This window comes from Bidens hawaiensis, unplaced genomic scaffold, assembly GCF_021521415.1.
Source record: "Bidens hawaiensis isolate Kalapana, Puna unplaced genomic scaffold, B.hawaiensis_p1.1 tig00014686_1, whole genome shotgun sequence".
NCBI classification, from domain to species: domain Eukaryota; kingdom Viridiplantae; phylum Streptophyta; class Magnoliopsida; order Asterales; family Asteraceae; genus Bidens; species Bidens hawaiensis.
The window spans coordinates 153,355-169,881 of NW_027492284.1; the positions used below are offsets into that span (position 1 = coordinate 153,355).

Genomic DNA, 16,527 nt, shown 5'->3' on the forward strand with positions numbered 1-16,527 from the left:
ATGCGAGCAAACTACTCAGGTTAAGAAAACACTGGAAATGTGTCGCTCCTGCATGCTGGCTCATAGACTCGGATGAGGATGAACTAAGTATGCGACCCTCAACCAGCCATCCCGGTGATAAAGAAAGAAAACTGAAACATGGAGTGGCGGTTGGTACAGCATCAACTGCTATAATCGGTGCTGCATTTCTGTTAAAATTCGCTCCAGCCCCAAGTGTGTTTAGTTATGGACCAAAGGCCAAGTCATTTGTAAAAGCCGTTTCCTCTGAAGAGATTATTAGGATCGTGGCTAACACTGTCATTGTTGCAGCTGAACGAAAGATGTTAAATGTAATGAGTGTGGTCCTTTATGATGTGATAAAAAATAGACGAGTCAGGGCTGTTCCATACTTTGCATTTGGGTGATGCACTGCTACTTTATGCGGTTTGGTTATGGGTAGAGATCGTGTTGTACGTGCTGCTGAAGCGGTGCCATCTGCACGGACAGTTGCGTCTCTGGGTCGGGGAGTTGAACAATTGCAAAAGGCGTCGCGTGCGGTCGAGAAAATTGATATATTGAGGGTGCAGAAGTCGATAGACATGCTTTTTGACAGGTCTAAAAGCTGGAAATGTGTCCTGTGATGTTATATGTTGCGTTTACTTTCATATGGTTAGATTTTATCATGAGATAAGATGTTGATTCGGTTATTATAACTTTAGTTATTTCTACTTTTGCTGAAGATGAAAGAGTACTTAAAAGGTAATGCTTAAATTGCAGACTTGCTATATGCAGTTCATAAGATTAAAATTTTCTCGCGAATGTTTTGTCTTATTATATATTTGTATACAAACACGTGACACTTAACTAAGCACAGTCAAGGAGTGGCAAAAAAATGGGAATCATTTGTAATGATAGGAAATGTTAGTTTCTTACGTGTCCAAACGAGTACAACTTTCACAATTCAAGGAATGATGTTAGTCATTCTTGAGTTGGTGAATTTGGGTTCTAACAATAAACAAAAATTTAAAAAGAAAATTCATAGGATGAACTGTTGAAGGAGATGAGGGCGGGTATGTTATCAGACCATCATTCAGTTGTATTCTCAGCAACTGTGACTTGCATAGTTTTAGACAAACAAGTGTGACATATGTGTGTTTATTCATCCGCTTATCATTTCATTATATAAGATATCATATATTAGTTAGAAAGATGGAAAACCTTTAAGCAGGTGCACCCATCATGAGGTTGGGTGCAGGTGTTCTAAGACCATGGTTACACTCATTGTACTTGTATGTTGTCCGGGAACTGATTGTTTAAGCCTCTCAACCTCTGTGACACCCGCACCCACCATTGCGAAGTCCAATTATTAAACCGACGCCCATTTGTTGAAGCTCGGTTAAACCTTTCGGGTTTCTGCTTATTCGTCCGGCTAATGGGACTAATATTTTACGGTAGAGTAGGGTGCATACGAAGACGCTAAGGATGTCGAACACTGACATGCTGGCGAGAGAGATTAAAGATGTACAGTGATTACACTAATTTAAACATCCGTTACATCTATGTAAAAAGTCGATTCGGTGCGTAACAAATGTTATAATTTTTCTACGTACATATAACCTACATATATGTAAAAAAACTTTGAAAAAATTGTTACGTTAAATTATTTCGAGTTCTTAAAACTCAAAGTGATTTTCAAATGAAAACAACTCTCTCTCTCTATATATGTATATATATATATATTTGTGATTGGTCCAATTGACTTCTCGCACTTCTCGTAACAAGAAAACTTCTGAAATGAACCTAATCCTCTCTCTCTCTCTCTCTCTCTCTCTCTATATATATATATATATATATAAAGATTAAGCTTGGGTAAAGCACCACTAAGTGAATTTGCCCTCATGACTTAAGAGCTTTTTAGAGGTTTATCTAGTGTTCATCATTAAGAAAATGTTAAGCGAATTAAAATATAATAATTAAAAAAAATTATAATATCGAATCTTAAAACAAATTACAAATTAAGGAGGTTTGTTTTCTTATCTAGCAAATGATCTTTTGGTTGACATAAGAACATAATAAACACGAGATATTTTTTCCAATTGAACAAAGAAGTGGCACCTCAAAGACCTCAAGGAGTCTTGCAAATATGTAGTATGGATCAAGTGCTTTGCTTACTTAATTGTGACTAACGATGATCAATCAAGTGTTAAGGAACATGTGTGTGACATATCCCATCAATGATAAACTAATACTCTTACATGTCCCGATAGGTTAATTAAGACATTACCAAAACATTAAGCTTAGCTAAAGTTTAAACCTTTGCTTACACACCACATCCATCTTCAAAAATAAGTTAAACAAGGTTCATCATTAAATAATTTATACAAATACAGTATTAGTTAAACCAAAAAACCATCAACTTCTCGTCCTGCAATCGCCTCCCGATATATAGAGACGGCTTCTTCCATCACACTAGCTTCATCTAGCAATTTACTTCTTTCCTTTCCACATGAATGGGTAAAAAGGCAATCCCCAAAAGCACCCGATGCTTGACCCAACTTCTCAAATACATTTGGAGCGACCCGTGGGTCATACCCAGCTGATGCCATCAAGAGCAGTCCTATGTAATCAGCTTCAATCTCCATCCTACAAATAACCACCTTATGTATTAAAGATTTCATGCAAATTTATCCAAATTTTTGCCAAAAAAATTAACGTCTGTTTTAGAAACAATGGGTTATGAAAAACCGAAACGAAAACGAAAGAACAGACCCAACTAATAACTGGCTGTCTGCTTTAGCTTTTCTTTTCTTGAAAACCAAAAGTTATGGTTCGGTATCGATGATACCTTACTCCAACCGAACAGGATTTTTGGCCCAAAATTATTAGTTACTGCTTAACAAATACTTTTGACCAAACGTTTTGGGCCAAACTCACTATTCTGGGAAAAAAAAGTTCACTATTGTAGGTAGGCCATTTTTGGGGTCAAACCAAACATTTCAAGCTCATATGTAAACCCAAAAACCGACCCATAACCAAAAACCCAGCAACCGGAACCGAAAAACTGAAAATTTGATTTTGTTCGGTTTGAAGCCAAAACCGAACCTTGCACACCCCTACAGGAAACATAAACGCATTAAACAAACCGATCACAGGGTAGTATGATGATATTGTTGTAACATTAAATGTCAAGTAAAGTGATTCAAAAGGTTGCCAACATATAATACTTGTAAAAATACTATTAAAACATTTGGTTTGGTATGTAAGACAAACAAAATTCGATTAAAAGCAACTATTATCTAAAAAAATGTCGGTTTAACTTTATACTATAGGTTGTTAATTATTGTTCAATATCATCTTTATTCTATTTAGAATAATTTATTATTTGATATGCACATATGTGCTGATAGATGAAAATCTTTCATATGTTAACAACTAACATCCATCAAGAAAAGTAAGTTTGGAAATAAAAATAGATTACAACATGTATACCTTTTGGAGAAAGGAAGCTTAAGAAGAACATATGGCACCGCGACGAACCAATTATCGCGCATAACAAGTCGACACCAAAGTATAAGATGCCTGATTGTAGACCAGAGGTTCTTTTGAATCTGTTCAGCTGTGTGTCTTGCAACAAGATGTGCAACCTAAAACGATATTCATGTTTAGCCAACATATTCAGATATACGCATACCATCTATGAAACAGACAGGTTCCATAATATATTGTGAATAAAGGAAAGGAAACATGATATAGACCTCGTGACCAATAATGGCAGCAATCTCTTGATCAGTTTTAAGGTGTTGCAACAAGCCAGTAGAGACAACAATCTTGCCACCAGGAAAAGGACAGGCATTCACAGCATGATCATCGACCACCAAAACCTCGAATACCAAGCCCTCCAAATACGAAATCGCAGACTTGTTGTTGTTGTTGTTGTTGTCCCTGGTCTCATCATGATTATCATCAATATTCACCTCATCTGTCTGTTGTTTATTGTTGAAGCCTCTGGGCAATGCTTGAATTATATCCCTTGCAATCATCCTAACCCTACGGGTATCGGGATGCATTGGTGGTAATAGTTTGCCCTTGAATCCATCTTTCAACTTCTGAAACTGTGATTCCCCCATTTGTTTCTCCAAATTGTGAGGCATCAACACCATATGGCTGCGTTGTGTGTAGGGTATCGACTCAAGGTTTCCGAAATACATGGTTAATCCGATTCCTGATCCTGCTAACACCACCATCAAAACTTTTCTAGGGTTATTGGTCCATGGAGGCTTAAAATGCCTAACCTGTCGTGAAACCGCGTAATAATATCTTTTTGAACTTGAACTTGCGTTAGGAGCCCTAATCGAACAATAATACTTTGTCCTGGATTGGGGGTTTGGTGACGTAACGACAAATTGCATCGAAACCTAGCTTTGATCTTCTATACCATGCGGCCATTGTTAAGCTATCGTAAAGGAAAGGTAGGTGTTTCGAAAGGGAAGTATTGTTCAAGCTTCCCAACCTTACGGATTTAGATTTGTTTTGAAACTAACATAACACCAAAACAATTAATTAATTGTTATGAAACAAGCCTAATAGTCAAACATCTGAGTAAGAGATGTAGGGAGAAAGATGGAGATTTCATTAATACGGTGTGTATTTCAAAGAGGTACATGAGATGTATATATAGGGTAGGAAAACTTGGGGAGAAAGCTAATCTATATTAGGTATTGATAACCACAATATTATATATTTATAACACTCCCCCTTGTTATCAACATAATACGCTTGAAGATGTTGCATCATTAAACACCTTGCTAGGAAAACCCAGTGGGACAAAACCATAGCTAAGGGAAAAAGAGTGCAACGCGTATTGTCTCCCCCTGATTTATATATCCTTTAAAATGGTAAATATTGATCTCTGTGAAAGTTGTCCAAAACTTTTGTAGTCAATCATTTGCATCTTCAGCCATTGACTTGTGAATCCTTAGGTTGAATAACGTTTCATGATCTTCATTTGAAAACTTCTATTGCATCATCTTGTAAACATATGCCACTGTATTGACATCCCTGTTGTGTTTTTCTGCATCGACAATACTAGCCAAACTTGTTTTGATGGGTTAGTAAAATACTAAGTCATATATTTCATACCTGTAATATATGTATTAACCCATTCTGATGTCTCATAGCTAGACACATGCTGATAAATATAAATAAAAGATATAAAAATCATGTATAGTTAGCATCGCATATTAATGCGCATATGCATTTAGTTATGATACTTTTGAACCAATAATGTTTCATATTATGATAGGAAATGTTATAGAGTGCATTGTTTGGACATCCTTTAACGTACTCAAAGAATGAATATTGTCTTTGGTAAATTGTCTCAACTTTTTTTTAGATGGACTTTGATAGATTAATGCACATATAATTAAACAAATACTCAAACTACAGTTTAAGCAATAATCACATCGTGTTAAGGATTCCCCTTCTAAAAGTTCTGCAGTTTCTCTCGATGATGTGTACATCATCACTGTAAACTGTGATTATATGAACCTTTAAGTGTAAAATTTTGATAAAAGTATGACTATGACATCCAACTTATCTCTCTCCTTACCAAAATAATTATTGATTGTACCATGCTCATCCGACTATATTAGTCCATACACAATAAGCATAATTCTATGCATTTTCCAATCTATCATGAACTTCTTTTCAACTTGACAAATTATGCATACGCATTCACTTTTCCAGGATTTTTGTTACATAAACTTGCTCATTAACGCATCATCTTATATCACATATCAAAAATCCATATTGTACCATATTTTTGTTTATTGAATTATTGTACTCATTATGTACATTCCCTTCTATGTGTATGCTTATTGATGCACAAGAATTCCATCATAAAGATATATCAATTAACTTTTCAAGTATTCAACTACCTTAGGAAACTCTTCAGGAGTTCCATTTATGTTCAACAAATTCAATAATTGCAACATATTCAAATATGACTCTATACACAAAAATCATTGTGTTCTCAAGAACTTACTTTACATGATTTGTTAATTCAAATCCTTCAAAAACTTTCTTGTAAACTTTCAGTATCAACTAAATCACAATATTTATTGGACGCATATCAATTTTCTCTTTGTATTACCAGACTTTTTAGTTATCGGAAAGTCATTGCTTCCACCATTGGAGAATGTGTCTCCTCAATCCTCATAATTAATCATGGGTCTTTGCAAAAAATTTTGTGCCATCAATTTTGTTTTATATCACTTGATGAATTTTCATAACTCATATACAAGAGCCGTTTGTATCTAACACATTTTACAACTTTAGTTGTACGGACTGCTGGTCCAACAAACTTTCCGTTATTTAGAGAATTCAAAGCTGCCCTGTTTGCGTTTTTCCACTTTGGTGAATCATTTTTTATAGGCAGATTTAGAATATTGATCCTCATCATCATTTCAAGCGCTAATTATATATATAAATAAAATTATAACGACGTCGACTTTATTTCGATTCCATATATCTTTGTAGACATGATACAATATAATTTATTAAGAGCTCTTTGTTTTCAGGTATCTAAGGTTCTTCAAGAACCATCATGTCTAATCTCTTTCAAGAGACCTTTTACTGCACCTCGACTTGACCATCTTCATCACTTGCTCCAATTTTCGAGGAAATTTTATCTTTGGAACCGATTAGTCTACCACGCTTCATGCGTACGTTAGACTCTTATTAATACGTGATTGTCCTTCTTGGACAATAATATTAATTTGAGCATAAGCAGTTGATTTATTTGACTTAATTAGTCACTCTATTTAGGTCAGTAAACTTGTCTGGTAATTGATTCGACAATCTTTTCAAATGAATTATCCTTTGAACTTTTAGTTCACATCATTTATTTGAAGATTAGTGATAATTCAATCTAACTCATTTCTTTTTTCAACTGATTTATATCTTCCCCTATTGTTGGGAATGTTAATTCACATATAGTGAAAACCAACAAGTCATGAACATATTTTCATTAATGGCTCTTTGTATTTAATAGTATATCAATGTTTCATTCCCAACATAAATTCTCAACCTCCTTTAAGGTTTCATCATTGTGTGTTGTGGTGGATTAATTTCATTACATATCATACAACTAATATATTTGACTAGAGGTATATGGTTCTGACCAAAACCAACTTTAGTGGGGAGTAAACGTTATAAAATGTTGGCTTGATGTGAATTAATTATAAGACAGTAAAATCATATGTACTTAAATACAAACATGAAACTTTGCTCTCGTGATGATTGCCTTTGCAACGAATTATAGACGTTGAGTAATCGTCTTTAACAATACAATTTATGTAAGAATATAATCTGTTATGAAGTTCAACACTTATTCCAATGATCATTATTAACTTGGGAATCAAATTCATTATTATAATCGAATGTAATATACCAATCTGGAATAATATGCTTGCTATCTTATTAGCTAAGCCATAGATCATGCAAACATGTGGTTGCGATCTTGATAACCATTTAGACGATGCATCGATTTTCAAAAAACTAAATGGTATCATGTTAGGATATGTGTATCTTTTTCTCAATTCCATAACATCTAGGGATCACACCCTCCTTCAGTTGGTAAATAAATGTTTTCCCTTAAGAGCAATATACATGTGTAAGTATTATGAAGAATCATTTGGTTCCTCAATATATTTCACACCATTGACTCGGTGTGGTCTAACCGGTTGTGCCATTAGATAATCATGATCCATAAACTTTAGGTTTATGATCGTATATGTAGTATGCTTCTTTAATGCAATACTATAAATATGAAAGAACATTGTATTATCGTTTCAAACGATCATGTGATTTCACCTTTGAATTTCCACATTTTGTTCTCATGTAAGATCAATCTCTTTGCCACATGTGGTGGTCGATCTCATTATTAGCATGACCAACATTATAATTCTGATAGTCGATCTCATTATTAATATAATCATTGTTACAAATTTTCTATTATGTCCATGATCGCAACAATCAATGTGTATTCACATTCACTTCAAGGAATGGATTATAATCAAACAAATTTCAAGGTTTTCATTATTTCTTTGAACATACATATATGAAGTCGCTTTAAACCTTCATGCTCATATAATAATATTGCTACCAGAATAGCATATTTGAGGTATGACAAATAATCTTTTTAGTCACATAATATAAATTTGAGAAATAATTAAATAATTACATGATCGACTATGTGAAATTTATTGGTCTTAAATCTAAAGACCTTTATGTAAATCTACAATAAGATTTAGGGACACTTGCGGTGTCATAAAAATATCATGCTTTCTCTTATAAGAGTGATAACAAAACAACCATCTTCGGTTTACGTAAAAGTTTATTAACATCTCAAAAACGATGTATATCATAACGACAAGTTATATAAGACATTATGGTATATAAATGAATTATAAAATCTCAAAAACAATGCTATCACGACTTAAGTCACTTAAAAGCAAAAAGTTTTATTCAAATATAGAGTTGCCAAATTCGTGATATCAAAAGCAAGTGATCTAAAAATTTAAGCGCATCAAAGTTTTCCTAATTAATATGGGTATCTAGCATATACACATAACCGTATAGTGATTCGATATTAAGCTTTGATCTACTAAAAGATAATTTCTCATAAGACAAAGAAATCAAATAATTCTTTCTAACATTTGTTAATTTTTTTTAACAAGTCGGTTGCGCGACTAAGTCAGTCTTTCGAACCAAATTAGCTTACCACATATTAATCAAATATATTGTTCTAGTTTCTTAAAATCAAAACCAGTCGTTCCCAAAAGTATATTTTAGAGTTTAGACACTAAATTTGTTTGACATTTTGTTAGTGTCAAGAAAGATATATATATTAATTTATAAGAAGATTATCCTTGTAATATAGAACATTTATGAAATATCTAATTTACTAATTTAGGATCATATGCTCATAATTCTTATTTCTTTTAAACCAGTTTATATATAAAAAAAATAATGGCTAGAAAAGTGTTAAAACTAATTGAGCTATTTAGAAGGGTTTAAAACTATATTATTAACAACATATTTTAACCACACCTTATCAAATATCAATTATTAAGAGTTAACACGATAACTTTCGGATCTCAATTTTATGTTCAAATATTTCTTTTCTATTTTCTACATAGTATATCTTATTTTAAATGTGATCTTCATTAACCAAGAAAAGAAACCTAACAACAGAAACTCAATGGCAATTTTGACACAAAACCAACGATCTTTTGTTTATTATTATTTCCCATTATTATCTGTTCTTTTAATAATAAGTATATAATAATTTGGTTTTGTTGAATAATGCATAATTTACTTAATATTAAAAGGCATAAATATAAATCTCGATTCAACCTAAAATTTAACGAATTACTATATAATTTATGTTTGAGGTGTGAATACTTAAAAGATTAAATTAAAAAGAAAATTGCGATGTAGCTGATTATTTGATAAACAAATCAGTTACGAGTTAAATCAAAAGATTTTCTTGAGGTATCATAATAGTTCTAATATTATGTAATACTAATAATATATAAGTATCATTGAATATTCACTTTGAACAAAATATTCAATTATGTGGTTCATATTATAATATGTGGTCATAGCTTTCTAATGGACTGAATAGCACCGATCCATTGAAGAGAACCAAAGAACAAAGACCAAGACAAAACAAGTGATTGTTAATGATTTTATCTTAGATGAAATCTACGTCGTCAGAAACTATAAAAACCCATTACTAGTTTCAATTGAAACTAAATAGATATATAACAAAATAAGTAATGGTTACCTGAACAACGGATGATTAACCAAAGTGAATTGTCGGAGCTTCGTGCTGATAACGTGTTGTGAAACAAGCCTAATAGCTAAACATGTGAGAAAGAGATGTAGGGAGAAAGATGAAGATTTCATTAATATAGTGTGTATTACAAAGAGGTACATGATATGTATATATAGGGTAGGAAAACTTGGGGAGAAAGCTAATCTATATTAGGTATTGATAACCACAATATTATATATTTATAACATTAATTTATTAATAAGATACAATGGAGTGTTTATAGAAGATAGAAACTTGAGGAAGAAGTTAATTTTAATTTATATTACTTGATAATCATAATTTTTTTTAACGCCGGGTATTCCGTACGCGGTTCCTATGGTTAAAGGTAGCCTGAGCCGGCTACGAGTCCGGACGGCCGGAGCCCCTAGTGGTCCACATATTGAGGGATTCCCCAGATAAAACCCGACCCATGCGCCCACCAAACGGCACGTCAACGAGGTGTCGGTAAAAGCGAGTGCGATTAGGACTCGAACCCTGGCAAGCCAGGGTCATCCCTCATATCTCTCATATAAATTGGTGATAGTGATGTTTGAACCCCCTACCTCTCACTAGTAAAATGAGTGCTCTACAATTTCAATCTTAGAATTTGCTAGACGGGTGCCCGCGCCATACAATGGGTGTTTGAACACGGGCTCTGTTAATCATGTAACCATTATGAGTGTTCATGGTTCGGTTTAAAACCTTGAAACCGGTCATCGGTTTAGTTTCACGACTGAACTTTTTTTACTTTCGGTCAGTTTCAAAATTTTCAAATAGTAGCGAACGGTTTGATTCACGTTTATTCATAAAAACAACCATATGAAACCACATCCGATTGTAAATATTGATTGCATTCTAATCTTTTTTATTATATAGTATAAGATATGTTTTATTATATATATATATTAGATATAATTAAAATATAATTGAACAAAGTCTTTTTAAACGCAAGTAAAGTTTGGCTATTGCAACTTTAAATTTAACATAATTCCAATATGATTTTTTGTAATATTTGTTGTGTTGTTATTTTGCCTCGTGTGTCTTCCATCAATGATTACCATTTATGTGGCTAAAATTATCACTATTTCGGTTATGATCCTCTCAAGTATCATATTTTGTGTCGATACTTAGTTAAATTTGATGATACAGTTAAGGTTATAATCATTTTATACAAAATTTGTTATCAAAGTTTAAACAGTAAAACCAAATTGGAACCAGACTGTTATACAGTGTGGTTTCAATTTTCAATGGTTTAGTTTTGGTTTTGGATGACAAAAAATCGGAACTAACGGTTGGGTTCATATGTTTAACTTAAAACCATCAAAACCAACATTGAACACCCATACATAACATATTAATTTTAATAGTATTTTAAATGAAAAACTTATAGCAGTATCATACTCAAATTAAAGAGAATAAAATGTTCATTTTTAAGGTAAAGTTTTTTTATAAAAATATTAACGCATGAAAAAATTAATTTCATTTAAAAATCGTGGGTGGGAAAGTGGTTTTAAATTGAAACTATAAACATAACATGGTTAAAGATGAAGAGCAAACTTGTAAGTTGGGTGAATTGTGTTTAAAAGAAATATTTCCCCCTCTTATGGACTGTTTGGTATGAGTTAATGGAATGTAACATCACGAAAATTTCAAACCAAAAATACCAAATTTCAAAGTCCAAGGACTAAAAGAGAAAATTCTGTTCTCCTGTCCGATCACGATACGCGACGGATCAGAAGGAGGCCCATCGCATACCGCGATGGGTATGTTTTCTAAACCCAAGAAATGGGCAGACGGCGATACGCAACGAACCAAAACCCAAAGTCATCGCGTACCGCGATGACGAGGTCTGACAGGATGACACGTGTCACCACGTGGCATAAAGGCTTGACGGAGTGACACGTGTCCCGCCACGTGTCACATGGTGGCACCATGTCTTGCCACGTGTCACCACATAGCACCGCGTCCGCCACGTGGCGCCACGTGGCGAACCTACTGATGAGTCGTCAACCCTACGTCGCGATACGCGACGGGTTTTTCAGCAACCATCGCGTACCGCGATGGGTTCTTTTTTCAGCCTATAAATAGGAGTGTTTGGCACATTCATTTCACACCCACATCCCACTCTCTCTCTAGAAACTTTCTCTCTCTACCTCGATTTCCGTGCCACCGACCCGACAAATTATAATTTCGCAATCCGCACCATATACCGACGACACCTCGAAGGTCGTACCAACAATCCCGACAACCGGTGCACCTCGTTTTACGTGCCGACCTCGAAACGCGTGACGACCTCGTAAACCGTGTTAACTCGAGACGACCCGACATTTCGCCTCGAAGTACGTGCACGACCCGGCGACTCCCGAACGTTGCCCCGAATTGCGTGCTAAGGAGTTGTTGATCAAGATTCTCAAAAGTACGTGCAAGCGTCGAAGTGATGCCCGATAATCTAGATAATAATAAGCCGAACAAGGTAAGAGTTCTGTCCGAATAAAATAAAATAATAAAGGCTTAGACCCTAGTCGAGGGTATAGCCTAGACCTTGATCAAAGTATAACAATTAAATAAAATTTCTTTATAAATAAGAAATACAAAATAGTATCAACAAAGATTATATTAAAAATATAGTTTATTTATGATTAAGAAACTTAAGCTTTTACATATGTAGGATATAGTTGAAATGATTAATGAAAAGTAAAAGTTTATGAACAAAGGTTATAGTTAAGATAGTGTTTCTTTATTTTTAAGAAACATAAGACTTAACATACAAAGACTTTAGATAAATGACGTTTCTTCTTGAAGAAGAAACATGGCACATGATTAGCAAATAAAGAGAAATGATTCATGTCCAAAGTATTTTATACAAAAAAATGATCAATCAAGGTTTAAGCTATCAAAACCAGACTAAAGGTCTGTAGCCAGATTAAGAGACGATCCGGGTATTTATATAAACCTATTTTATTATAGGTCAATCATTCATTCATTCACAAAGGTTTTCAAACGAGATCACCACATCATTCACAACAGACAGTCACAGGTGAATACTAACCTTTTTCAGTCAAGATAAACGGGTTGTTTATCTTAAATAAAGACAGTCAAATAAAGATTTATGGGATTACGTGATCCCTATTAAAATACAAGATACAAAATAAAAGCAACTCAGACCGAGTACACATGTGTCTGGATCCAAACATAATCGATCTAGTCTATCAGTTAAGGCTACGTGGCCGCAGACTAGAGATCATAATAAAAGTTCTCCAATGGGCATCAGTTCCCAATGGGCGTCAGTTCCCGGAGAACAGTAATTGTGTGTGTATGGCAAGTGGTACAAATCCCAGAAATAAGAGACGTTTCTGCTGAGGGTGTTTCATGAAAACTATCTTGTCAGTCAAAGAAAGATTTATAAAATGTTTTAGAGTCAACGATTCACCAGCATATCGCTGACATATTCCCCCCCCCCCAAATATTACAGGAAATAAAGCTAGCAGGTAGCAAGGAATTATAGCCAATTCATGGAGATAGATGCTCGCAAGGTAGAGATGGCTCAATATTTTAAATTATTAAAATATTGCAAACAATATTCAAACAAGTTTTATAAATAAACAAAGGTTTAAAGATCAAACTCTCGAATATTTATAATTCGAGAATCTTTCTATTAAATCAAATATTTTATTATATTTTACAAATAAACTAATGTTTCAAAACATAAATTGATATTTTATTATAAACTAAAGACTTCCGCTAAAACTCTTATATATTTTCAAAACATGTACCAACTATTGGTCACACGCCTAGGCCCTAAGTGAGGGTGTGACATGGAATGAATGAAAGAATGGAATGTATAAACAAACGTGGCCAGAACAGATTCAAGTATGAACCCTAACAACATCAATCGGTTAATCCGATTGTTGTTGTTGCAATCAACGATACAATTATTAATAGGACTAAGGACAGTTAGGGTTAGGAGATCGTATTTGTGTAATTAACTGAAATATAATCAACGATTTCTTGTCCAACAAGATTATTGGGTTTTCGGTTTGGTTAATAAGGAAAAACGGATCTTTAATGATCGAATTAACATGTTTAGGGTGTCGGTTAGGCCGAAATTAACATCAATAATATATTTACATGATCAATTAACAATAATAACACGAATTTTGTGGTCCAAGTTATACAATTTGATATTCGGGTACAAGAAATTGCATACGGATTCAGGTTTGGATCCTGGTAATCCATTTGATGATATGGGTTATAACAAAGTTTTCATTTCAGTCCCTAAGGTTCAAGGATGACACATAAATGGATAAAAGTTTATATTTTTGGGTTAAAAGTGCCAAAATAAGAAAGATATAATAGATATATAATATATAAATAATTTAAAAAATAATATATTAATAATTAATCTCCTCGATAAACGCAATATTTTTATTTAATAAAATAACCCGAACATCAAACCGAGTCGGGTATTTATTAAAAATATAAATTCGAAAACCCAAGTTGTTACACTTGAAGGAATGCAAAAAAACACCCATTCTTAAAGGAATGAAAATCCTACAAATGAAAGAAGTTTCATTTCTTAAGGAATAATTCATTCCATTAACACATGACAACAAACATGTTTTAATTCATTCCCTTGAAATGATTCATTTCATTCCACCTCTCATCCTGCATACCAAACACACCGTAAAATCAAGTGTCTTAATTTACCATTGTCTTATGTATTATATATAGTATAGATTTGTATATTTAACTTACAGTTTGAACCATGATGAAATTTTTATAAAAAAATTAGAAGATTAATGATTATCGTCATCCACTGTTCTCGATGCCCTAGTCTTTTAAGGCCCCAAGGAACCCGGATCTTTTTAAGTGTGGCTCGCTGGCTCCCCCCAATCAATTGTGAGGCATCAACACCATATGCCCCTGCTTTGCGCGTAGGGTATCGACTTAAGGTGGTTTCCGAAACACACGGTTAATCCGGTTCCTGATCCTACTACTAACAATACTGTTGTCAAAACTCGAAGAGGAGGAGGAGGATGCGGCAGCTTAAAATGCCTAACTTGTCATGAATCCACGTAATAATATATGTAACCATCTGTGATAAGAATTTTAGGAGCCCTAATAGATTAATACTCAATTGAGTGTTTGTGGATTGAGGGTTTGGCAACGTAACAACATTTAATTCGGTTTTCTGCTCACCCATTTTATCCTTCCCATTCTTCATACTTTCATCCACCCACATATCGTCAATCATCTCATCTTTCCCAACCAGCTATCTCCTCTGCCAATGCCATTACTACCCCTCCCCCTAAATTTTGGAGTGGCCCGGCTCTTCGAACCACAACCTCAAATCCGTCTAAACATGTTCTTTCTTCAACCCACTTTGCAATGCTTCGATTATAACCTTTGAAACAATCTGAACCATAACACTTTCTGGATGGGTTGCTGTCAACATATGATATGATTGAGCTTGGCTTAACAATTTGGTTTTAGTTTTCAATGGTTTGATTTTGTTTTACAATGTTTAAACATCTAAGCTTTGATGGTTCAAAGGTTTGCCTTTTATTTCATCATTTGAAATAATGATACAGAGGATAATATAAAAGAAAATACATTGAGCTATCATAGGAAAAATGCTAATATCAAGGCAACGAATTGACAATAATCGAAGGCTTATAAAAGGAAATAATATTTGATAAATGATAGAATATTTTATTCTAATACTCCCCTTCAAGTTGGAGTGTGTAGATCTCTAACACCCAACTTGTCAAGTAGTATTCAAAGTTGTTTTGCCCCTAAGCCTTTAGTTAGAAGGTCTACAATTTGCATTTTGGTGTCGATGCACATTGGTTGAATTTCTTTAGAGTCTCCTCGTTCACAAACAAAATAACAATCCATTTCAACGTGTTTTGTTCTTTCACGAAAAACCGGGTTGTTGGCGATATGACGAGTTGCCTGGTTATCACAAAACAACGACGTAGGACCATCCAAAAAAATGTCTAAATCCTTTAAGAGCCACTTGGCCCACAAAATCTCGCTAACTGTGGAAGCCATCGAAAGGTACTCGGCTTCTGCGGATGAACGAGAAACCATTGATTGTTTCTTTGTCTTCCAAGATATTGTTGCCCCACCAATGTAGCATCCGGCCCCTCGCACCACCAATATTGTCTGCTCTGCCCACGAAGAGCTCACGGATTTGTTTTTGGTTGCCCAAAACACGTTGGTGATTGAAGAGGCAGGACATTACTTATGAACCAATGATCTCTCTTGTCCACGGCCGATGTGGGATAGCCTAAGAGTGGGACAATGTTGTGTTTGCCAAGGGTGTTACAACCAAGGAGGAGTAGGTAACATGTGCGAGATTTTCGGGTGTAAGGACATCTGATCCAATCCGAATCACAATAAGCGGTAAGATTGCATCCTCCCACTCGTGGAAAAAGAACTCCCTGTCCTAGTGTGGCTTTGAGGTATCTTATAATGCTATGCACAACGTCCATATGGGCCTGTCTTGGGTCAGCAACGAACTGGCTTAATATGTTCACAACTTAAGTTATGTTAGGCCGAGTGGCTTGCAAGTAGAGCAATATGCCTATTATGCGACGATAGCGGTTGGCATCTAACTTTGGCGCATCTTCACTTTTTTCTAATTTGTGATTTTGTTCAATAGG

The 16,527-nt window shown here is 34.3% G+C and overlaps 1 protein-coding gene across 1 annotated transcript; it reads right to left on the reverse strand.

Moving 5' to 3' along the window:
• Nucleotides 1-1,836: 1,836 nt before the first annotated feature.
• Nucleotides 1,837-4,453, reverse strand: LOC143547251 (mitochondrial metalloendopeptidase OMA1-like). Its single transcript, XM_077038722.1, has 4 exons — nucleotides 3,735-4,453; nucleotides 3,469-3,623; nucleotides 2,264-2,622; nucleotides 1,837-2,221 (listed from the first exon to the last, which is right to left on the reverse strand). The coding sequence occupies exons 1-3, from the start codon at nucleotides 4,386-4,388 to the stop codon at nucleotides 2,376-2,378; spliced, it is 1,056 nt and encodes a 351-aa protein (XP_076894837.1). The 5' UTR covers nucleotides 4,389-4,453; the 3' UTR covers nucleotides 1,837-2,221; nucleotides 2,264-2,375.
• Nucleotides 4,454-16,527: the final 12,074 nt, after the last annotated feature.